Raw genomic sequence first — 26,128 nt, forward strand, 5'->3', positions numbered from 1 at the left:
CTTGGCAGCATATAGAGGCCGGTCTCTGGGGTCAGTGATAAATACAGAGCGCAGCAGTATATAGAGGCCGGTCTCTAGGGTCAGTGGTATATACAGGGCTCGGCAGCATATAGAGGCCGGTCTCTGGGGTCAGTGATAAATACAGAGCTCAGCAGTATATAGAGGCCGGTCTCTGGGGTCAGTGATATGTACAGAGCTCAGCAGTATATACAGGGGCAGGTATCTGGGAAAGAGGGGGATCCTTACACTTTTTTATTTATTTATTTATTTATTTAAAAAAAAAGTGTAGGACCCCTCCTCTTTGCCATGATCAGCCAGGTAAAAAAAAAAAAAAACAGTAGCAGCCTAGTAGTACCAGGGTGGGCAGCACCATTTATTTTGGTCCTTCCCAGTCTAATAACACCAGTCTGCTACTGCCTAGTCCAGGTGTGCCATTTTTTGACACTCTGGGACTGCTGTTGCTCGGCTCTTCCCAGTAGACCTGTGGTAGTGGGTACTGAGGTAATAAAGCGGGGGTTAATATTAGCCACCTTATGAGTTAACAGCAAGCCCCAGCTTAATAATGAATGAAGAATATTAGATGACTTCCATGAAGTGACTTAAAGCGTAACTGTCATGTTTTTTTTATTGCAGAAATCAGTAGTATAAGCGATTTTAAGAAACTCTGTAATAGGTTTTATCAGCCAAAAAAGCCTCCTTCTGTACTCAAGAAGCAATCTCCCAGCCTCCCCCCTGACTTCTTATCTGTGCATTATCAGGCAAACACGTCTTCATTACAGAGAAGCCAGTGAAGACGGGTTCTGCTCTCTCCATTGTAAGCCTATGAAGGGGGGAGGGGCTGAGGGAGATGAGGGAGCAGGAAGAGGTGACAGGAAGGTCAGCTGTTTGTAGACTCTCTGGGCACCTAAAACGCAGGATTCAGGTTTCAGAAAGGTCAGTGCTTATCTATGAACTTACTGAGAGAAGATTGCAGGGTGTTGTGCTGTGCAGGACTGCTCCGTGCTCACTCACTCCTAACAGCCCCTCCCCTCTCCATAGCCACATAATGGAGACAGAAATCCTGCTTCTTTTGCAGTGAGGGTGGGGGCTGGGTGATTGCTTTTTTAGTCCAAAAGTTAACTCTTTTAGTACATAAAACCTATTACAGAGTTTCTTAAAATCGCTTGAACTGTTGATATTTAATGTTTTCAAAAAAATGACCCTGAAATGACAGTTACGCTTTAACCCCTTCCTTGCTGGGGGGGGGGGGGGGGCACAGTGCACTTAGCACAACAGATGCAGCACAGTCTGGTTCCCAGGGGGTTAAGTTGGGATGCAGTTAACCCCCTGGGGGTCAGACAGTGCTCTGTTATCAGGGGGGAAAGTGTCATGTCCACCCTGATCCGTGTTCAACTTGAACGTTTGGGTTGAACTTGGGTTTGGACGGACCGTTTCACTCATCTTCTGTTAGGATGTTGTAGTGTTGAGTGAGCACTAAAATGCTCAAGTGCTTGTTACTTGAATCAAGCATTTTTTAATGCTTGAGTGCTGAACTCAAGTAACAAGGCCCATTGAAATCAGTGGGAGACTCAAGTATTTAGTACGGTTCCCCCTGCTCGGCAGAGTAGAGAGGAACTGGTTCACCTGAAAACCTTAAAAACTGAGTCAGACTGTCACCTTGCTGGAGCAGATGCATTGTGCTCAGGACAGCACATGGACCACAGTCTAAGCCCCGGGGGGTTAAGATGAGATGCATAGTATATTCACTTAACCTTCTAGGGGCCATGCTGTAAGCAGCTATCGGTACAGATGCTGCATACTGTAAAGAGCAGGACACCTGTCAAAATGATGGGTGTTCTGTTCCTGCCTTTTTTCCGTCTCTCCTTTTTGTTTTTAGATATTAGTCTACTGATGACTATGTTGGATTCGGTTAGCTGCGTCAATGACCATAGGATTTTTATGTTTAATAAAATGGTCAACAAAGGGTGTGGAGGTGCTTTTATTTCAATAAAAAATTTCTATGCTGTATTGACTTTTTTTAAAGCACTTTATAGGCTTAGAAGTGGAAACTGTCTCATACATAACATCCATTACTAACCCGGAGCTTAGTTTTATCTACTAAAATGGCCTACAATAACCCCTACATTATTACCTGAGTACTCACCACCACAGGGGTACTGGGAACAGCCGGGAACCAGTAGTTCTTAGGTATCAAAGAATTGAGGACCTGAACTGGGCAGTAGCCCTTCTCACCCTGGTACTACTAGGCTGCTCCTGTTTGTTTTTTTTCCTGGCTGGTTATGGAAGGGGGGGGGGGTACATGGATTTTTACAAAGTATTTATGATGCTTATAATTATTTAATTCTTTTAAAAGGTGTGTTGGGGTTTTTCTTCGCAGGGTAGATTGTACAAGGACTTCTGGACATTTCTAGGAACCACAGGTAGTTAGTTGCTTTTGGCCTGACTTAGTAGAGGTCTTCTTACAGCCCTAATTTCATGCTCCACAGATCAGTCATGTTGATTTTAAATTTATCTAGCTTTATATAGTTTTTTCCCCCAAAAGTAAATTACTTGAAATACAATTTTTTATTTCATTTTTTTATTTCACAGAATCCATAAAAAATGTTAAAAAATGATCCCAGGTTAAGACAACAAAGGAGGATAGCATGGATGGAGGGTCACATTTAGACAATTGTAAAAGGATGAGGGTCCGCATAGGGGCCACAGTACAGACATACAGACCTATGGCCCATAACACTGGTCAACAAATTTTCAAAAGTTGTTTGGTTCGGAAATAAAATGATGCATTTCTTGATGATTTTTATGTGCTGAATTCAAATATCACAAGGAAAAATGTGAATTGTCTCTAGTTTCTATGATATGGAAGAGTTCTCATGTTTTGTGAATTGTATAGAATACAGTATAATAGCCGACATATTTATTACTTCTGCATCATAAGGAAGCACGGTTACTGTTAATAAACTTTTGAAATATATTCATAGGAAACTTCTATCTGAAATCACCTACGATTTACAGACAGATCTAAGATTTTTTACAAATTAATTATGTTTATTGAACTCTGGAATGTAGGTCCTTATTCAATGACGTCTCGGTGCATTTACACATGTCTTTGTTCTCATACATGGGATTGTCTCTGATAACTGTCCAATAGTAATCTGCAAGCATTGATGGGTTCCATTTACCCCGATACCTTAGGCTAGGTTCACACTGCGTTTTTGAAATCCGTTTTTTGCATTTTTGTGTGCATCCATTTTGATCCGTTTTTCCTTTGACTTCCATTCTAAAAAAAAACGGATTGAAACGGATCCGTTTTTTAAATGACACTTTTGTGTCCGTTAAAAAAAAAAAAAAAAAAAACAATTCGTTTTTTTTTTTTATAACGGAAGTCAATGGAAAAGCAGATCAAAACGGATGCACACAAATGCATCTGTTTTTTTAAATCCTTTTTCGCGAAAAACTGATGAAAAAAAACGGATAGCAAAAACACATTGTGAACCTAGCCTTATACCATAACTATTGGTCATTCTAAGATGATGCAATACACCAGTTGATGATGCAATACTGATGATGCAAACTTTTCCTAGTATTGTATCACAGGCTGTGAGAAGTATAGAAAGTACGTCTATATCTTGAAAATTAGAACCAATTTCAAAATTTGAACAACATTTTCCCCAAAATTAGTTAAGTTCAACTGTTTTCATGTCGGAAGCTTTTTGGCTGTTGACCAGTGTAATTAAAGAAAGACATGGAAATCAGACATGGTGGGCCTAGCTTGGACCTCAGAAGAGAGCAGAGTTTGATCCTGTTAAAGGGAAACCATTCCTAATAAACCTCAATGCATTTTCTCCTAATATATATTTCTTCTTTTTCACCAGATGGAAACCTACTTCTATTTTTCCCCGCAATGTATGCAAATTTTCTCCAAATAGGCATCGGGTCTTTCATTCCTAACTAGTCACAGACTGTGGGCTTTACTTAACTGTAATCTCACCTGTCTGGGTGTTAACTTGGCCTCTGTACCATCTCTCTCCGAGTTCGGATGGTAAGTTGTACAAGGACCCCTGGACCTTTCTAGCTACTGCAAGTAGTGGCTTTTGTCCTGACCTAGATACTTCCTGAGTTCCAGAGAGGTCAGCCCATAGCTTCATCACAGCCTCATGTACAGGAAAAGTGCCTGTTTCCTGCACTGTGCATGAGTGAAGATGTTGGTGCTGTGATGAAGATGTGGGATGGCCACTTGGTAATGTGGGAAGCTACCGCACTGGAATCGCGCCCAGAGAGATTGGATTACAGCAAAGTAAGGCTGCATTCACATTTTCAGTAATTTTCAAGGTCCATGGATGACGTCCGCTATCTACCTCCATGATCTGTGAAAAACCATCCATTTTGCATACGCGTCCGTGTTTTATGGGCTATAAAATTGTCCATGATCACGGTTCCGGAACTTCACAGATCCTTGTGAATGCAGAATAAAGTTTGCGGCCCGTCACTAGTTAGGAATGAAAGATGGCTAGTTAGAGAACACTTACACAGGAAAAAATAAAAGTAGGTTTTGGCCTGATGTCATGCCATTCTGGCATAGACATAGGATTGGTGGGAGAGGAATTGTTGAGCCTAAAAAAAAAAGGATGAGTTTCCAGTTTCCCATCAACATTGTTGTTGAGCGGCTATAGTTTTGAGTAGTGCGGTAAACAACAGTGTGGATAGTGTTGTCTTTGTTGCGCCGTTTCTTCCTGTACGTTGGTCTCCCTACCTTGGTTTGGTCTCCATCCATTACAGGAGGACAATCTATGACTATTGTATGGTCAGGAGGAGCTGCACTGGGCCCCAAAGGTTCAAGAGCTTCATATATGTCATAGAAAAGCAATGATGTCCACATGTGGTCCACAGTCAAAAAATCTGAAGATCTATACATGGTCCACAGTACAAACATGGAGGGCTAGGTGTGGTCTTCAGCATTGATTGTAACTTAGCATGCTGGGCTTACAATAAAAACATATCTGACATGGAGACACATGTAGATGGATGGAGGTCATCTTCCATGCTTTGCCTTCATAGTATTCTGCCTTTTCAGTGGTGGGAATTAGGAGATCTGAGAAGAAAACCATAAAAATTGGGAATGAGTAATGGGAAACCTTTATTGTCTTGGACAGATTGATAACTGTAGGCCGGTGTCACATACACACATCTTTCTATAAGAACAATAGTCTTATCACAAGATGACCACTGATGTGACCCCAACGTGATGACCTTTGCACTGTCAGGTAGTCCTGATGCAAGTCTTCAATTCCCTCTATAGCGACCGCTGCATGTAGGGGGTCAGAGGCCACATGCCTTCTGCTTGTGATCACCCTAACTTCAGGGTCACAATCGCAGGGTGTCGGTTGTCATGGTCACTCAACACGCAAATACATTTTAGCCTCACACAGAAAAAATACAGAAAAAATGAAAGAGTCGATATGGTGTTTTTTTTTTTTTTTTTAAATAACTCCCCCGGGGGAAAAAATATTAATTCTAAAGGATGCCAATAATAAGTACAACTGGTCCCACAGAAACAAGCCTCATATGGCTCCATCTTGTGGGGAAAAAAGGAGGAAAAAAAATAAACGTTTAATTGTTTCCATCATTAAAATAGTAGTAGATACTAACCTCTCTGAGTTCTCCATATTGTCCACAAGAAGAACCTTATCCCCGATGTTTTCCAAGGGCACTGGAGATGAACGATAGGACATCGATGATACTATGGTTACACTACACATCTCCTTCTAATCCCAGACACAAACCACCCAGCTTATTATACTTTTACTTCCACCTTAATAGGTGATTTTTTTTTTAAATTTATTCTTTTTTTTTTATTTATTAAGTTTTGTAACGATAATACACAAATGTATGCAATGTGTTGCAGCAGACATAGTACAAGGGGTGCTCCTGTCCCCAGTCTCCTGATGCTTTCCAGTGACGTTTCAAGACCCCTCAACCATGCAGAAACAGAGGCGGGACCCTGCTACCGACGCTTAATGGCTTATCGGGCCAGAAACGTCACATCTCAAGCATCACCAGGAAGTGGCCGGTCTGTGGACCAGAGCAGTTTAGTGCCAGCCCCAGCGCAGGAGCCAGGGAGGTAAGTGGACATCATTGTTTTCATCAACCCCCTCCCCCCGCGATGCTGAAAAAGGCCTCCCGCCCAGAATTTACCCTTTTAATTATTGCGTCCATGGACTCCAGATCTTTATAAATTTGGAATGAGATCTCGACCCAACTGGCCAACTCTTCCACGTCGTATATTTATTAAATTTTATCTACCCATTTCTATGTTGTTGGGGGGGGGGGTCATAGGTGATTTATATATATACAGATTTAACAGAACTGAGTTTGTCGGATTTAGCTAAAGAAATGACATGATCTTCACACTAAAACATGGCGGCAAAGCTGCATCAGAATACAACTGAGCCATGATGTGATAACATTGGGACTCTGTTAAATAGAGGGGTTGTCTCATCAAGAAGGAGGCCAATATAGACAAAAGATCCGGTCTCCATGGTGGGTGGTCTTCTTGAAGAGGTGGTCTTTTGATAAGGGTTTACGTGACCTATAGACCTACCCATACCTTTCCTACTTACCTCTGGTGTTTTCTGGCTTTCCTTGGAAAAAGTGAGGCTTAACTAACTTGTTCTGATATTTGTACACAATAAAAGAGATGAAGAGGATCGCCATCACCGCCATGATGATCAGCAATGGTTTCAGGTAGAAGCCTCCTTTACCTACCAAATAGGACGAGATTATGAGGGTTGAATGGTCCTATACATTGTCATCTACAATATTCATTACTAAAAGAAGACTTACTTGAGATTTTCAAGGTCAGGGTACCACTTTGTGCAACCAATCTTCTTTTGGGGGAGAAGTCCTTTTCGACAACACATTGGTATGATCCTTCATGGTGTGGTTGGGCAGATTTGATATGTAGCACTTTTCCTCCTTCCTGGAACTCATATATAGATGTGTTCTGTTCCAGGTGTTGCTCATTGTGTATCCAGAAAAAATAGGAGCCTTTACCCTGAGTCAAAAAGCAAGTGAATGTCAAACTGTCTTCTTTCACCACGTCAAGGACTTTCTTGTTCGTGCTGAGCAAGGCGCCACCTATAGGCTCTGTATGAAATGAAACAAATATTCAGAGGATACATGAGCGCCACAATTGGACCAAACTTTTTGGAATTAGATAAATTGATATCTAAATGACGTTGTTCTTATGTTTTTGGCCTTGTAGGTCTTACCTATGATGGTGAACTCCATCTTATTACTCTCGCTGGACGAGAAGTGGTTGCTGACTTTACACTTATAGGATCCGGAGTGATACGTCTGAGCGGATTCTATGAAGAGCATTTGGCCATTGTGCAGGATTTGATATGTGGCACAGCTGTAGTTTAACTCCTTGAAGTTGTGCATCCATGTAAATGATAGAGAGCTACCTTCACGGACGCTACATAGGAGAGTAATATTACTTCCAGCCAACATATTGGTATCATGGTCAGTTATGAGTCTTACACCAGACACTTGTTCTGTAAGAAAATACATTAGTTTCAACTATACAGAAATGGTGTCCCTTTGGTGGTGACCAAAAAATAGCACTACACCTGTAATGATAAGGGCCGGGATGTAATACCTAACACAACCTTGGTGGGGCACAGATATTAAAGACGTAATTAATTATTTTTCCCATTGTCTGGATAATTTGTATACAATAGCACTCAATTACATGTGGGAGGTGAACAGGTTGCTGATGCACCGGAGCAAGGAGCATTGCAAGGATAGGGTTACACCAAGCACTGAGCTGCTGCTGAAAAACTAAAGGAGGGGGAGGTTACGTGTGGATACACAGCAGTATATACACTGGTATTTACATAAGCGACAGCTTCCCAGAGCTTTATGGGAGGTTAGCGATAAGATTGATTAGCTTGATTTACTTTTCATGAACAGTGGGGTCATATTCAACAGGCTTTTGAGACTCTTATTTCCTGTATATAGCACATGCTAAGCTCGCCCCCACATCCTGTAATTTGTCTTTCTCTGCCTGCTACTAGAGACAGAACTTCCCTGACAACAGGCAGTGGACGAGAGATTGCAAGGAAGGGAGACACCTAGTTGCCAAGACAGCAGTTTTTCTGTGGAAAGGAGTCATTTTTAGTACGTGAATTACAAAGTATTAGGAATCTGATTGACTAATTAAAGGAGGAAAGTAATTTGAAATGACAATGACCAGGTTAAAGGGTTTATCCAGCGCTACAAAAAAATTGCCACTTTTTGCCATAGACAGTTCAGGTTTTTGTAGCGCTGAATAACCCCTTTAAGCCTCTGGCTGATGCATCTGAACTACAGTACCACTGTCCATAACCAAGAGTGGTGCTCTTGTAATTGGGTCTAATCTAATAATTCCAGTATAGAAAGTGTTAGTGGTGTATACTTTCAATGCAGTTTTACCATCTAGATGGAGCAGGAATAACACACATAGACTAGGCATTCCACTTACCTTCCACTACGATGTTCATGGCCTTGCTGTACTTGATGATTGTTCTGCTGGGGTCAGATACTTCACACATATAATCTCCAGAAAAGCCGCTGTCAACCCTTGAAAACCAGGAACTTTTAAATTTGGTTAAAGCTTTGCCGTTCTTGTACAGGGCCGTTTTCACATTTATATTCTCTTTGTCTGGATGAAGTGTAAAGTCGCAGTTCACAAACAATGATTTCCCGCTCTGAATATTGGTGGGGGAAACCGTCAGAACGGGAGTAGAAAACAGCTCTGAAAGAACGAGACAAAAGAATAATATCATGAATGCCAAGGAGTGAATAAAGTATCACAAATACGCTATGTATGTCTATAGGGACGGTGCCCCCCAGACTATCAAACAAAAGAAAGACAGCTCTGGGCCCCAGAACTGTAGGACTTTGTACATGACCTGTACTGCCCAGATCACTTTTAGGATTATATTTCAGTGATCAGAGCTTATTTACAGACTCTTCACAAGGATTGACCATGGCTGGGCCACATGAATGATAATTGCATTGTTTGTGTGGACCTTTCTGATAGTCAGCTGTCATCCGCACATCCCCTATATAATACATGGGGAGATGTGGGGCTCATGTTCAAGGATTTGAGATGTCACCAAGAAGTATTGATCCCGAAGAGCTTGTTGGAACAGCAAGGGATCGACAGGCAAGTGGCACTTGTTTTCTGGACTTTATAAATTGATGGTTTATCCGGTAACCTGGTGCACCACTAGACAATCTTTTTAGGCTCATGGACTTTTGTGGGTATAATTTTCCACTAGACAAAGACCTCCGCATGAGGTCCGGCCCTGTTCATTGTATGTGAAGGAGCTGCAGCTTATCCAAACAGATGATGGTCAAGGATGCCAGATGTTAATCAGACATTGATCACCTATCCCAAGGACAGGCCATCAATGTCTACCTTTCAGTATACAATATGTTTTTTCCTTTTGCCAAGAATCCATTGATGTTCTTTCCAGGCCAACATGTTGGGATCAGCATCACTATGTGCCCCCTGTTCCATAGTTTGATATGTGTGAGAAAAAACAAATGCAGCAAAGAGCTGAATTCACATGATATCTAGTAGGACATGAAACCCACCAAGCTGGTAGACCCCATTTCTTGTTACCTTGCACAATGACCTCGAGCTTGGGGCTGACCTTCACTTCATCAATGAGCGAGCTTTGAATTTTACACGTGTAATTCCCAGAATCAGTCGTCCTGGCTACTTTAATCTCATAGCTATTACTTTTACCAAACTCCCGTATTCTGTTTTCGCCCCTGTAAAAAGCTAATTCCAGATTGGTGCTGCCACGAAGAGGATTCAAGGCGGGATTCAAAGCAAAGTCACAGCTTAGAGAGATGGGGTAGCCTTCTATTGTCAGAGATGTTTTCACTTTTACTGCCAGATAGGAAAAGACCTCTAGGAATAAAATACAAAAAATCTCTATGAATTGTATAAAGTAGTCGTCGCCTCACAACGAGCCCCGCCAGATTTACCATCTAGATTTAATGAACAAATTTGGAAATATTTTAAACACAAATAAAAGCAGAGACCTGATTGGATACTTAGTCATCTACTACTCGGCGTTAATGAATGGAGCAAAAGAGTCAAGTGCCCTGAAGCCCATGCACTCCACATTGTATACACTCCATGAAACCCACCAAGAGTCAAGTGCCCTGAAGCCCATCCACTCCACATTGTATACACTCCATGAAACCCACCAAGAGTCAAGTCAAGTGCCCTGAAGCCTATCCACTCCACATTGTATACACTCCATGAAACCCACCAAGAGTTAAGTTCCCTGAAGCCCATCCACTCCACATTGTATACACTCCATGAAACCCACCAAGAGTCAAGTGCCCTGAAGCCCATCCACTCTACATTGTATAAACTCCATGAAACCCACCAAGAGTCAAGTCATGTGCCCTGAAGCCCATGCACTCCACATTGTATACACTCCATGAAACCCACCAAGAGTCAAGTCAAGTGCCTTGAAGCCCATCCACTCCCCATTGTATAAACTCCATGAAACCCACCAAGAGTCAAGTCAAGTGCCCTGAAGCCCATCCACTCCACATTGTATACACTCCATGAAACCCACCAAGAGTCAAGTTCCCTGAAGCCCATCCACTCCACATTGTATACACTCCATGAAACCCACCAAGAGTCAAGAGTCAAGTGCCCTGAAGCCCATCCACTCCACATTGTATACACTCCATGAAACCCACCAAGAGTTAAGTGCCCTGAAGCCCATGCACTCCACATTGTATACACTCCATGAAACCCACCAAGAGTCAAGTGCCCTAAAGCCCATCCACTCTACATTGTATAAACCCAGATATGGCACCGTATCTGGCACACAATACATGGGGCCATGGCCATTCCACCATTCTAAATTGCCAACACAAATTTCCAAGCATGGACCCATTAATTTCAATGGCATTTATACTATACAACAATATAAGGTCTTACCTATAACGGGGACAAATAGTTCTGCGGAATAAGTATTATAGCTGGAAGATGGACCGGAAACACTCGAGCACTTATACTCCCCGCTCATGCTTGTGTATGCTTTTCCCAAAGACAGAACAGATTCACTTCCCAGAAGTTTTAGTAGATTGCTGTTCTTGTAGAACTTGGTGCTTCGTAAATTTAGACCTCGGCGACTGTGACAGGTGAGGTTCAGGTTGTCACCTTCTAATACAAATGGAGGTGCCTGCAAAACAATATCGCCTGAAAGACAAAAAGCATGCAGTGTTTTTTTTTTTTTATCTGTTAGAACCACTTTACTGTTTTCTTCTGGATTCTTCTGGAAGCAGAAAGCTTGTCCACATAAACATACCTGAGAGCTTTTGCTTTGTGATGTCACCCTAAAGAACCTAAACATTGAGAGTATATATGTTTTTGCTTGTGCACGGTTGCTTATAGTTGATATCAGTATATATGTATGTTGTGTGTGTGGTGTTGGGACTTATCAGTCATATAAGATAAGTGGTGGTACCATTGACAGTCCTAGCAATGTGGGCTTTATGGGGTATATGTTGTGCAAAGGGGCAAACCTTATGGTCTCACCCAACGTCGCAGAGGTGTCCAAGATGATCTGTAAATTATAGAATTTTTCAGACAAATTTAACCTCATACAACCATGTTAACATGTAGGAGCCACAGAGACCCTCGTGTATGTAAATGACTTACTATTGGAGACATCCAGCCTGACGGGTTCACTCATATGAGTATTAGTAGAACGGCACTGGTAATAACCACTGTCACTGACCAGGGCCTCCTGAATGGTGATGCTCTGTAGACTTATGTTCAGCTGGCTGCGGTCCTTGTACCAGTAATACTCTTGTTCGTCTTTGATTTTAGGGTCCACTTTACATGTCAGAGTAATGGTTTCTGCCGTCAATATCTTTCCAACATTGGGTATAAAGGAGACCACTGCCATACCTAAAAGACATAGAGAAACTGGCTTGGTTCAGTTTTGTTACTCTCCATGGATCATGTGAATAAAATGTGGCCAATACCTTGGCTGGCTGTAGACATGGGATGAGTGTTGGCCTAACAATCCTCACCATCAGTTCCCACCTTCATGCCTTTAAGTTAGGTCTAGTAGGCATGTTACTACTGTAGTGGGTTATTCCTATGATTACATTGGGGGATAAACGAGTTGATATCCAAGCTACAAACACCATGTCACCATCAATGTTCTATGTTGGGGAAGTAGATTGTCATTTGAAGATGGAGTGCAGCCGGGATAGCATCGGGAGTAAGGGACGGGGGGGGGGGGGGGTGTAACTACACCCTTGTTTTTGTTGTTTTACTGTGTAATGTTTCACATTTGCCTGGAAAAAAAACCTTTAAGGAATCCCAATTTTAAAAAATTGAATGTTCCATTACCAGAGCTAGAAAGTTTTTTGGCTCGGTGCCAGTGCAGGGATCCCAGTGGCACAGTCAAAATGCCACCCCATTCCGACTCTTGACGCTGTTTTCTGCTTGAGCACCATCATAGCTTGGAGCACTGGGGGCAGGCTCTGCGTCCCCCCGGTGTGACGATTACCCCTCCCCTCATCTCCATTAGAATCGAGCAGGGATGCGTCACAGAAAGGAGGGCTTATCATCACACCAAAGGGTGCCGGGCCGGCCCCAAGTGCTCCGAGCCGGGCTGGTGCTAAAGCTGAAAACTGCACAGGAATAGGGTGGTATTTTGACTGCGCCTCCGAGAACCCCACAACAGCACCGAGCAGGTACTGTAAAACAAAGAATTTCAGTCCCATGATGGTACATTTGCTTTAAGCAGATTTATGGTTGGCTCACCTTGTACAGTAATGGATACAGCCTTGCTCGCTTTCTTTACATCGTTGGATAACGTTTTAGCCTCACAGACATAACTCCCCGAATCCTCCAGTTGGGCAGATGAAATTTTATATTTCCTGGATCTGCTGAAATCTTGCACCATTTTTCCATTTTTATAAAAGGCGAATTTCAAGCTTATTGACTGTCTGAGTTGACTAACGGAGGTGTGACAGGTTAGGATCATGTCAGCTCCTTCAACCACTGGGTCAAGATTTAGTCTGATATCTGGAGAACTAAAAAGTTCTAAAACAAAATTATAAGAAGGTTAAAACATCATTCATACAACACCAAGTCCGCTGTGAATATAGTATGGTACTGTTAGGACTAGGAATAAACGCTCAGGCCGGTTGCTGTGCATGTTTTTCACTAACTCTGCTCTGCTACTCCTTGTTGAAGCAGTAGCCAGGGTGCTCTCCCCTGGCTGATCAGCATAAGCTGTAGTAGGTTTCACTGATTGTTGATTGACAGCTGACACACCAGTCAGCTGTCAGTACCTGGGCAGGACCTGGAGTCTCAGCCCCTATCACTCCTGGGGGCTGGGACTACAGGTTGCATAAGTATCCTCCTCTGTCTTCCACCCCCTGCCTGTGAAAGTGCCTAGTTCGCTAGTGTATCTGGATCAAGTGTTTTCCCTGCTTTGTATTTCTGGTAACTTGACTTCTGGCTTCTGACTTATCGACTACCCCTTGGACACGTTTTGTACTGCACTGCTCTACTGTTACTGACCCGGATTCCTGACCTTGCTCTCATTGTGTTTTGTCTGTCTTGTTTCGTTTAGTGTTGCACTTTAGTAGATCAGGGACTGCCGTCCAGTTGTCCGTTTGCCACCTAGGGCATCTGAGGCAAGCAGGTAGGGGCAGCGGGGTGGGTGCCAGCTTTAGGGCTCACCTGTCCTTGTGTCTCCCTGTCCCTATCCTAACAGGTACTTTGCTAAACACCCGACGATACATCTACTAGAGGACAAGTACTAGTACTGCTCATGGCAGGAATCCCTTCTGAATTCAGCGGTGTACAAGATGGCAGCCGTATAATTTAGTGGCTGTAGAACTATAAGAAGGTACTTTGTGAAACTAATGACTTGAAAATCAGGACTGGATTTGGATGCCACAATGGGGTGCCCTTCCAGTGGTAGCCTATTATTCCTTTTGGGAAGTAGATTATTTTGATCCCTTTTATTACCCCAAGGTGATCTGCTTATATCCCGAATCTGGGGATTCTTAAAGGGGTAATCTGACCATTTAAATTTTTTTAAATATTGCTGGTCTTGCATAGAGCATAATACACATTCTATTCTTCTATCAGAGCCCTGCTAAAAGTTTGTCCCGACCAATTCCCTGTCAACTAACCTCAGGCCCTTCTCCATCAATAGGGAGCCAGCTCCTTGACGTCTATAAGTGGGGGTGGAGATGTCCATGTGCTGAAAACTAGTTATTGTGCAGTGGAGTGTATGCTGCTGTTTGGCTGTTCCAGTTCCTGTGTTCCTGAGCTCAATTAGTGCACCAGAGGTTTGTCTACCACCTGAGGGAACCAGCCTGCTCATGCTGAGGGGATCTTTCTCTATATCTTCAAGTTAGGTCCTGTGATCTGCAATGTTCTTGTCTGAAGTCAGAGGTTGGAGAAGTTGCTTTTTGCCGATGTGTCCAACTTCAAGTCGCTGGATCCTTTCAGCCAATGGTTGAAGGTACAGTAATCTCCTACTAGTGTTCCTCCTGGTGCCCAGTAATCCTGGATGTGCCGCTACATGTACTCATCACAGCTTCACGGCAAAAGTACCCCCCTTCCGGCAAAGTACCTTACAAATTCAACTGTGATGGTAGTCTAGGTAAAAATTATTTAAAGTTACTCACTTAAGAGACTGTTTAAAGGGGGATAGGGGAAAAGTAGGAGATAGCAAGGGGGTCTGACCTCTGTACTCACCGCCGATCTCCATATTGGGCCCCAGGCTTCTGTATTATGACTAGAGCAATGAAAAGAGCGGAGCATCCGGGAAAAGCACCATACTCTGCTCTTTCCATCACCTCCATAGGAAGGAATAGAGCCATTGGTCATGTGCTGTACTGGTGGCTTTATTCATAATACAGAAGCCTAGGGGCCCCATATGGAGATTGCCGGGGGATACAGTGGTTTTTTTCCTGGTATAACTCTTTAAGTCTTTAAGAGCTAGCTACCACTCGGGTCCCACAACAAGTTCTTCAGCTAAACCCCAATATCCCAAGCTCCTGCAGTTAACACCTTCAGCCCCTTGGTCACCACATACCTCCTTCCAAGTATATTATAAAAATGATGATATTATAATAAAAACTTACAAAAAATATTAAGATTTACCTACTACTGAAATATACTCCTCAGCAATATAGGTTTTCGATATAGACCCAGTGTCTACATATCTTGTGCATTTATATTTTCCTGTAGTATTTTTGGAAACGGTTCCAAGTCTTAAGTCATCCTGAGAACCCAGAAACTGTATCATATTGTCGTCCTTGTAAAACGTTGTATTAACTCCTTTGCCCGAAGTCCACATTTTACATTTTAGCGTCACAGTGTCCCCTTCATGGATGGAAAGAGGTGCTTGCAGGATAAGCCACACTGCAATAAAAACATAAAACTGTAGAGCGCTAGAGAACTGTAAAAGATAATATGTTAAAATTTATTACAACTACTAACTTATCTTGTAACAGTGGCAGGGGAGAGAGGGGAGGGGGCAGAGCTCACGGGCGCATGCCCCACGCACCCAGCCTTCAATCCCGATCCCCGCCGGCTTCTGTAGCCAGGAAACCGGAACCCTGAGGCTTCCAGTTTCCACGGCTACATTGGAGCGTGGCTCCAGTGCTGAGAGTTGTGGCGGGTCCCCGGCTATCACTGATAGCCGTGACCCACCGCTGATGTCACAGACGCAGCTCCTGCGCCTGTGTCATCCTGGATCGTTAATTAACGTCCCTGCAGGCATAGGCTGCAGCAACGTTAATTGATTGTGGGGCGGCGGGAGGGGGTTAATAAAGAAACATGACCTATTCTGGATCAAGGATCAATAAGTCCTTCCCAGGCAGCACAAACCTTCAAATAATAGAGAGGACATTGGGCAATGCCAGTAAGTCACCTTTAAAGCCAGGAAGGTATTGTCTTGTATTATAGACATAATCATATTATAAAGTTTTGGTGCATCCTCACCAACACTACACAGGTACAATATGTTCCGGTCTCAGGTTCAGAAAAATGATGAATAGAAGTCATAAAAGGTGCAGAAAAACAACAAAACTGATACAGAGCTTCGATAATGGAGAAAAATTTACAACATTTTCCTGAGAAGAGAAATCTAAACTTGGACAAACATTTGTTCAAATATACAAATAACAAAAAGAGACTATGGGCCACATGTATCATCCGGCGTACGGATGATTTTCGGCGGAAAGTGCCGATTTGCGTATTTTTTTATTCGCAAATGGCCGATTTGCGAATAAAAAATTCGCAAATCGGCACTTTCCGCCGAGTACGTCAGGGGGGCGGAAAGGGGGCGTGTAGTGGGCGGATCGGAGGGCGCGGACTCAGAGTCCGCGCGATTTACCATCCGTTCCGCCCAAATGTACGCCGAAAACCTACTCCAGTCCTCAGCTGGCGTAGGTTTTCGGCGGTGCGCACCGGCGCGCACGGGATTTATGTAGAGGCAATCCGCCTCTACATAAATCTCCGTAGCGCCGGAGCTGCGGGGGCATTTTTAAGTCCGGCGTAAAAAACGCCGGACTTAATAAATGCCCCCCTATATCTAGAGGAAAAAGTCACTCTTCCCTCCTTTTAGGCACATTTTGAGATGGGTGGGCTCCGACCTGTGACTCTTTAGTTGTTGGGAGACTTGAGCTTATGACATGAATCTTACCAAAGAAGACATCCAGATGAACAGGTTGGCTCTTTTCACCAGATTCGCCCTGGCACTGGTAATGCCCAATATCTTTATCGCTGGTAGCATAAACTCTTAGCGTATTGCCAGTAGAGAACATCCTGACATTGTCTTTATACCACAAATATCTCTTGCTCTTCTTGTCATCACATGTCATGGTCACTTGCTCAAATCTCATTATTTTATCCCAGTTTGGGCTAACCGATAGCATTGGCCTAACAGACTCTATGTGAGAAAGAAAAAAAATATTCAAAAACATAACTTCTTTCAATAGTCATTCATCTAAACCATTGCCAGGAAACAATAACTTGCACCTTTGCTTGGCCACAGCTTTAAATCAATAGTTCCAATAAATCTGTGAGCCTTCCCTTATACTGTATGTCTAAGGCCGAAGACATTTATCCTGACTTGGTATATTCACCTTCCTTGACCTACACCCGTTATTATCTTATTTTTTTATTTAGGAACCTAAGTTGCCACGATTGACTCTTACGATTGATCCGGTCAGTATCTTCACAGCTTGGAATGTTATCCAGTCAACTGAACCCTGAGGACATAACTTTATAAGGTCCATATCAGGAAGTCCTGTGTGTCCCAGGCCATCTGAGCACTCACAGAGAGAAGGCAGTCATGTGATTGACAGACACGTTGAGCCGTGACTCTCTGTACTGGCCGGAATTCCTGTGTTTAGTCTCTTTTTTTTTTTAACCAAAACAAGTCTAAAAACCTGCCTTCAAGAGACTGGACCTGGTTACAGTAAGTATAGCTGGTATAAAGCTGCCTTCAGGAGACTGGACCTGGATACAGTAAGTATAGCTGTTATATAGCTGCCTTCAAGAGACTGGACCTGGTTACAGTAAGTATAGCTGGTATAAAGCTGCCTTCAGGAGACTGGACCTGCATACAGTAAGTATAGCTGTTATATAGCTGCCTTCAGGAGACTGGACCTGGATACAGTAAGTATAGTGTTATATAGCTGCCTTCAGGACACTGGACCTGGATACAGTAAGTATAGCTGTTATATAGCTGCCTTCAGGAGACTGGACCTGGATATAGTAAGTATAGTGTTATATAGCAGCCTTCAGGAGACTGGACCTGGATACAGTAAGTATAGCTGTTATATAGCAGCCTTCAGGAGACTGGACCTGGATACAGTAAGTATAGCTGCATATAGCAACCTTCAGGGGACTGGACCTGGATACAGTAAGTATAGCTGTTATATAGCAGCCTTCAGGAGACTGGACCTGGATACAGTAAGTATAGCTGTTATATTGCTGCCTTCAGGAGACTGGACCTGGATACAGTAAGTATAGTGTTATATAGCAGCCTTCAGGAGACTGGACCTGGATACAGTAAGTATAGCTGTTATATAGCTGCCTTCAGGAGACTGGACCTGGATACAGTAAGTATAGCTGCATATAGCAACCTTCAGGGGACTGGACCTGGATACAGTAAGTATAGTGTTATATAACAGCCTTCAGGAGACTGGACCTGGATACAGTAAGTATAGCTGTTATATAGCTGCCTTCAGGAGACTGGACCTAGATACAGTAAGTATAGTGTTATATAGCTGCCTTCAGGAGACTGGACCTGAATACAGTAAGTATAGCTGTTATATAGCTGCCTTCAGGAGACTGGACCTGGATACAGTAAGTATAGTGTTATATAGCTGACTTCAGGAGACTGGACCTGGATACAGTAAGTATAGCTGTTATATAGCTGCCTTCAAGAGACTATGCGATGCCCTGGCCCCTGGGGGCCACTTCCGCAGTGCTGGTGTTATGAGCGGGCAATGACCGGGGCAGCTGCAGGGGTTATACTTGTCACGGTATAGGCCTGAGGGCAGCACAGCTGTAGGGCCGGTCTGTGGAATCTGCGGGTGATGATGGGCATGCGATTCTTCGCTGCACTTAGTCAGGGCACCAGTTAGTGGACACCAATGCCAGGGTTCAGTAACAGCGGTTTTATTATAGATGAGGTAACTAGTAGCAACAGTTCTGTCCGTTTGCAACCGGGTATATAGCAGGCTTTGACAAATAAAGCAAGAGTGATGCTGCTTAGGCTGTGAGAATACGTGCCGGATGATGGGAGTAGGAGTATGAGAGAAATAGCGTTGCTGGGTGGATTAGCTTGAGAATAATACTTGCTGTGAATCCTTGCAGCGATGAGGAGAGATAACGGAATGACACCCAGATGAGAGAGAAGACTCCGGACACTTGAGCAGGCAGATACAGCCGAAGACTTGAACACAGCAGAGCACTCGATCCACACTTCTAGTGGTGAAGTGGGAGCTGCAAAGAAGAAGTCCAACTCCTCTGAGGTAGGAGAGGGACGACACACATCCTCCTTGCTTGGAAGCAGGGGGAAGACTAACTTGTTAAGAGGAAGTGGGAGGTCACATGGTTGCTCCTGGCCAGAGCTAGTCGGCCATTGGAGGAACCATGGTTACAGGGCACTGGCACGGTCACGTGATCAACAGCCTTGCATACCACTGTACACTGTAATAATACACAGGAATACATGAGAATACACATGAGAATGCACATAACCAGAGAATACTAGGGGAAAACCAGCAGCTGTTGCAGTGCAAACACTTACCAGAACAGGCATTGACACAGCAATAGAAAAGAGCATAGTAGGAGTAGTAGTCTGCGTGTTCTGGGACACTGCAACTGGACCTGGATACAGTAAGTATAGTGTTATATAGCAGCCTTCAGGAGACTGGACCTGGATACAGTAAGTATAGCTGTTATATAGCAGCCTTCAGAAGACTGGACCTGGATACAGTAAGTGTAGCTGTTATATAGCTGCCTTCAGGAGACTGGACCTGGATACAGTAAGTATAGCTGTTATATAGCTGCCTTCAGGAGACTGGACCTGGATACAGTAAGTATAGCTGTTATATAGCAGCCTTCAGGAGACTGGACCTGGATACAGTAAGTATAGCTGTTATATAGCAGCCTTCAGGAGACTGGACCTGGATACAGTAAGTATAGCTGTTTTATAGCTGCCTTCAGGAGACTGGAGCTGGATACAGTAAGTATAGTGTTATATAGCTGCCTTCAGGAGACTGGACCTGGATACAGTAAGTATAGTGTTATATAGCTGCCTTCAGGAGAATGGACCTGGATACAGATGTTACAGGATGACTTAGACACACTGAGTGTTTGGGCGTCCACTTGGCAAATGAGGTTCAATGTGGATAAATGTAAAGTTATGCACCTGGGTACTAATAACCCACATGCATCATATGTCCTGGGGGGAGTTACTCTGGGAGAGTCACTGATAGAGAAGGATCTGGGTGTACTTGTAGATAATAGACTACAGAACAGCACACAATGTCAGTCAGTGGCTTCTAAGGCCAGCAGGATATTGTCATGCATTAAAACAGGCATGGACTCTCGGGACAGGGATATAATATTACCGCTTTATAAAACTTTGGTGCGGCCTCATCTGGAGTATGCCGTCCAGTTTTGGAACCCGATTCATAAAAAGGATGTTCTAGAGCTGGAGAGGGTACAAAGACGGGCAACTAAACTAATAAGGGGAATGGAGCATCTTAGTTATGAGGAGAGATTAAAAGAATTACATTTGTTTAGTCTGGAGAAGAGACGTTTAAGGGGAGATATGATTAATTTATTTAAATATATAAATGGCCCCTACAAGAGATATGGGGAAAAGATGTTCCAGGTAAAACCCCCACAAAGGACAAGAGGGCACTGCCTCCACCCGGAGAGACAAGGGGGCACTGCCTCCGCCTGGAGAGACAAGGGGGCACTGCCTCCGCCTGGAGAAAAAAAGGTTCAATCTCCGGAGGCGACAAGTCTTCTTTACCATGAGAACTGTGAATCTGTGGAACAGTCTACCCCAGGATCTGGTCACAGCAAAAACAGTAGAGGGCTTCAAAACAGGGCTAGACAAGTTCTCAGACCAAAATAATATAGATGCATATGTATAGAACCTATCGCCCCTCCCCCTTCCCTGTATCCATCCCCTCCTTGGTTGAACTTGATGGACATGTGTCTTTTTTCAACCGTATTAACTATGTAACTATGTAACTATGTAACTATGTAACAGTAAGTATAGTGTTATATAACAGCCTTCAGGAGACTGGACCTGGATACAGTAAGTATAGTGTTATATAACAGCCTTCAGGAGACTGGACCTGGATACAGTAAGTATAGCTGTTATATAGCTGCCTTCAGGAGACTGGAGCTGGATACAGTAAGTATAGCTGTTATATAGCAGCCTTCAGGAGACTGGACCTGGATACAGTAAGTATAGTGTTATATAGCTGCCTTCAGGAGACTGGACCTGGGTACAGTAAGTATAGCTGTTATATAGCTGCCTTCAGGAGACTGGACCTGGATACAGTAAGTATAGCTGTTATATAGCTGCCTTCAGGAGACTGGACCTGGATACAGTAAGTATAGCTGTTATATAGCTGCCTTCAGGAGACTGGACCTGGATACAGTAAGTATAGCTGTTATATAGCTGCCTTCAGGAGACTGGGCCTGGTTACAGTAAGTATAGCTGTTATATAGCTGCCTTCAGGAGACTGGACCTGGATACAGTAAGTATAGCTGTTATATAGCAGCCTTCAGGAGACTGGACCTGGATACAGTAAGTATAGCTGTTATATAGCAGCCTTCAGGAGACTGGACCTGGATACAGTAAGTATAGCTGTTATATAGCTGCTTTCAAGAGACTGGACCTGGATTCAGTAAGTATAGTGTTATATAACAGCCTTCAGAAGACTGGACCTGGATACAGTAAGTATAGCTGTTATATAGAAGCCTTCAAGAGACTGGACGTGGTTACAGTAAGTATAGCTGTTATATAGCTGCCTTCAGGAGAATGGACCTGGATACAGTAATCATAGCTGTTATATAGCAGCCTTCAAGAGACTGGACCTGGATACAGTAAGTATAGCTGTTATATAGAAGCCTTTAAGAGACTGGATCTGGATGCAGTAAGTATGACTGTTATATAGCTGCCTTCAGGAGACTGGGCCTGGATAAAGTAAGTATAGCTGTTATATAGCTGCCTCCAGGAGACTAGACCTAAATACAGTAAGTATAGCTGTTATAGAGCAGCCTTCAAGAGACTGGACCTGGATACAGTAAGTATAGCTGTTATAGAGCAGCCTTCAGGAGACTGGACCTGGATACAGTAAGTATAGCTGTTATAGAGCAGCCTTCAGGAGACTGGACCTGGATACAGTAAGTATAGCTGTTATATAGCTGCCTTCAGGAGACTGGACCTGGATACAGTAAGTATAGCTGTTATAAAACAGCCTTCAGGAGACTGGACCTGGATACAGTAAGTATAGCTGTTATATAGCTGCCTTCAGGAGACTGGACCTGGATACAGTAAGTATAGCTGTTATATAGCAGCCTTCAGGAGACTGGACCTGGATACAGTAAATATAGCTGGTATATAGCTGCCTTCAGGAGACTTAACCTGGATACAGTAAGTATAGCTGGTATATAGCTGCCTTCAGGAGACTGTGCCTGGATACAGTAAGTATAGCTGTTATATAGCTGCCTTCAGGAGACTGGACCTGGATTTCTGGTAAGTTCAGCCTTGTTTTACAGCTTAATAAAAACAAAAAATAAAAGTATATTGCAAACTTGTTTTATTTCACATCTATTGTCGATTTAGGTTTTGAAAGTTATAACGACAGTGACACTTCAACTCACAAAGAGTCATCCTCCAAGACTTTGAACAAGTTAAAAAAACCCAAGTGGAGGAAACTGCTAAGAAACCATGGCTGAACCTTGTTTCGAGCTTAGAGGGTTATCGCTAACCTGTAACTCATCAAAGCAAAATACAATTGTTACTGGTAGCATATTTATATATAATGAAAATATCAACCAAAAAGAGATGCAACAGCACATACATTATTATCCAAGTAATAAACAATTGCAGAATATAGACAGGGAGGGGCGAAAGGAAAATGTTCTGTGAGAGAAGAGGAAGAGGGGGAAAGATATATTTATTTCTATACCCCATCCTCATAATAATAATAATATTAATAATTATAATAATAATAATAATAATAATAATAATAATGATACATTAGGCACACATATACTCCACCCTTCCCATAATACTACACTAGGCACACATCTACTCCACCCTCTTAAAGTTATTAAATCTACACCACTATAGAGACAAGACTGCAGGGGATAAAGGTTCCTACATCCCCAAAGTCATATCCCCCTTTGCCTAGGGGTTCGGGGGAGTCTTTACTAAACCTTGGATTGACTAGCTATGCTCCTGGCCAACAAAACTGTATCTCACACCTAACTCTACTATATGACTGTTCCTTATCCCTCAGTACATGAGCTCTTCACCTCTACCTCTATATACCTCTAACCTCCCCATCATCATCTCTTTTCCCTTTTGTTGATGTTATCCAGAGAATCAACAGGAGCCAAAGTCTTTGGGCCAGAAAAATACCTTCACCATACAAGAAGTTGTGGACTTGCTATGGGTAAGATTAGACTAAAAGGTTGCTTCTTTCTCTGGGTATCATAGGAACCAGACTAATACAAGAACGATGAGTGACAACTCTTCTCTTGGTCGCGTACACGTTACCTACCTTGTATAAGGACCAGTAGCTGGCTACTTATCTTCCTCACACTGTTCATTAATGTTCTTACTTCACACGAATATTCTCCAGAATCCTCAACTTCAACTGACTGAACCAAGAATTTATTAGAGGAGCCGAATCCTTGGACGTGCCAACCATTTCTATAGAATGCAAACTGTAATTCTGTGTCTGCTCTAAAAGGATGAAGAGTGGTCACACAAGTCATCGTCACGTCCATCCCCACCGATACGGGATATGAGCTTAATTTTAATTCCGGAGGTGTAAACAGCTCTGCAAGAGATAGCAATGAATATGTTAATGTAATAAATGGTAAGAAGGAATCTACACGTTGACTAGGGGCCTAAACAAGCCTTGGTTACAATAATCTTAAGGTGCCCATACACAAAAGGTCAAAGTTGGCCTAGTCCGCCACTTTTACTGGGACCAGCTGGCTGTCCTAGACTAACCATATCTATTAGATGTGTGTCAGATGACCATGTAATGTGTTTGGGGTATCTCGACCCTTCTCCGACAAATGATGTCACATGACATATGGGCAGGTTGGATTTCAACTGGGACAAAAGCCACCACCAAAGGATTCTGGCAGCAGCTTTCTCCCCCTTTTCTATTACAAAACATTTGCGTGGCCTCCTGGGTTGAACATACTTATGTAGGGGGGAATTAGAGGGAACAGATGTCGACAGCTAGCTTATATGTACAGACAGATTTATGTGTATTGGAGGTATCAACTCTTTCAGCATTTTTGGAGAACAAAGGGTCATTGTTATGGAAGATAAGCCACTAAAAATGTGTCTGGCACCATCTGACAGCAAACGTACTTCCAGGTACATGGTTTGTTTTTTTACATTAACAGACCGGTGCTGTGATGCCTTGGGCACGGTTCTTTTCTTTCGACCTGGCGGCGGTCTATTCCCAAACATGAAGCACTGGGGGCGGGCCCACCAGTTCGCAGTGTGACCAAACCTCCTCCTAGAATCAGTGGAGCCATGTCATCACACTGGGGGCAGGCGGGCCCGCCTCCAGTGCTTCATGTCGAGACGGTGCTCAGGAATAAACCGGCGTTGTGTGTGGGAACTGAGTGCTGGTTCAAAAAAACAGGACTGCGCCACCATCATCCCTGCATCGGCACCGGTCTGTTAATGTAAAAAAACCATAGCAATGTACCTGGTGGAAGATTAGCTTCAAGGTCCCTATAAACATCAGCTAAAATTAGGCCAAGCATGCCAGCTACAGAAGGACCACCTAGATGTCTAGAGTGTATTGGGTATATTGGGAAAAGAAGGGTCCGCCATGTTGGTTCTCAACTGGCTGTCGCTTTTATTCTCAGAAAGACAAGCTGACGCCTGGGGACTCTGGCAGTGCCTTACCCCTCTGTTCTCTATTGGGAATCCATAAACATTAGGCTGAGCTTAACATTTATGAAGCACCGTTACTCTTATATCATCACTGAAAACTCATGTGAACTTGGCTAAACCAAGAGTGCATGTGGTAGACGGGGAGCACACCAAGGGAGCAAGTCTATTGTTAGCAGCTCGTTTTTTCAAGGTGTGCCTATAAGACATGGTAAAAGAACGTTACCTGTAACTTCAAGCATCTCCTCGGCATCACTCTCCTTAACCTCATTCTTAAAGATGGCTTTCTTTGTACACTTATGTTTTCCAGTCACCGTTCTGTCCACCCTCCCGACAAATAAATATGTCTCGTAATTCATAGGTTTTACTAAATCATAGTTCTTGTAAAAAGAGACTTTAGCATTGGTTGTATTCACATCAAGCCGACTGTCACATGTTATGTTCAGGATATCGTCTTCAAAGGTGTAGCGAGGGACCCTCAATATGGAAAGATCTGGTGGACAGAAACATAAAATTAGACTTTTTTTCCTGCATGGATTCAAATGTAGATAGGAGACTTATGACCCAGTGTTACCAAAGGTATGAGGACCTAATATGGCAGGTGACCACTAGAGATATGAGGACCCAATATGGCAGGTCACCACTAGAGGTATGAGGACCCCGTGTAGCATGTCACCACTAGAGGTATGAGGACCCAATGTGGCAGGTGACCACTAGAGGTACGAGGACCCAATCTGGCAGGTCACCACTAGAGGTATGAGGACCCAATATGGCAGGTCACCAGTAGAGATATGAGGACCCAATATGGCAGGTCACCACTAGAGGTATGAGGACCCAATGTGGCAGGTCACCACAAGAGATATAAGGACCCACTGTGTCAGGTCACCACTAGAGGTATGAGACCCAATGTGGCAGGTCACCTCTAGAGGTATAAGGACCCAATGTGGCAGGTCACCACTAGAGGTATGAGGACCCAGTGTGACAGGTCACACTCAGAGGTATTGAGGACCCAATATGGCAGGTCACCACTAGAGGTATGAGGACCCAGTGTGGCAGGTCACCACTAGAGGTATGAGGACCCAATGTGGCAGGTCACCATTAGAGGTATGAGGACCCAATATGGCAGGTCACCAGTAGAGATATGAGGACCCAATATGGCAGGTCACCACTAGAGGTATGAGGACCCAATGTGGCAGGTCACCACAAGAGATATAAGGACCCACTGTGTCAGGTCACCACTAGAGGTATGAGACCCAATGTGGCAGGTCACCTCTAGAGGTATAAGGACCCAATGTGGCAGGTCACCACTAGAGGTATGAGGACCCAGTGTAACAGGTCACACTCAGAGTTATTGAGGACCCAAT

The 26,128-nt window shown here is 43.5% G+C and overlaps 1 protein-coding gene across 1 annotated transcript in view; it reads right to left on the minus strand.

Moving 5' to 3' along the window:
• Positions 1–2,701: 2,701 nt before the first annotated feature.
• The window catches only part of LOC138770827 (Fc receptor-like protein 5), a 28,690-nt gene continuing 5,263 nt past the window's right edge, over positions 2,702–26,128 (minus strand). Inside the window, exons 5-18 of the mRNA XM_069950078.1 lie at positions 24,991–25,257; positions 23,401–23,682; positions 16,773–17,018; positions 15,227–15,487; positions 12,863–13,144; positions 11,744–11,995; positions 11,021–11,281; positions 9,674–9,967; positions 8,525–8,797; positions 7,272–7,556; positions 6,844–7,146; positions 6,621–6,761; positions 5,650–5,710; positions 2,702–5,092 (exon numbers count right to left, since the gene is read on the minus strand). Coding sequence (XP_069806179.1) covers positions 5,071–5,092; positions 5,650–5,710; positions 6,621–6,761; positions 6,844–7,146; positions 7,272–7,556; positions 8,525–8,797; positions 9,674–9,967; positions 11,021–11,281; positions 11,744–11,995; positions 12,863–13,144; positions 15,227–15,487; positions 16,773–17,018; positions 23,401–23,682; positions 24,991–25,257 — 3,230 coding nt within the window. The 3' untranslated portion in view covers positions 2,702–5,070. The remainder of the gene's footprint in view (positions 5,093–5,649; positions 5,711–6,620; positions 6,762–6,843; positions 7,147–7,271; positions 7,557–8,524; positions 8,798–9,673; positions 9,968–11,020; positions 11,282–11,743; positions 11,996–12,862; positions 13,145–15,226; positions 15,488–16,772; positions 17,019–23,400; positions 23,683–24,990; positions 25,258–26,128) is intronic.

The sequence above is a fragment of the Dendropsophus ebraccatus genome, chromosome 13 (assembly GCF_027789765.1).
Source record: "Dendropsophus ebraccatus isolate aDenEbr1 chromosome 13, aDenEbr1.pat, whole genome shotgun sequence".
In the NCBI taxonomy this organism is placed as follows: Eukaryota; Metazoa; Chordata; class Amphibia; order Anura; family Hylidae; genus Dendropsophus; species Dendropsophus ebraccatus.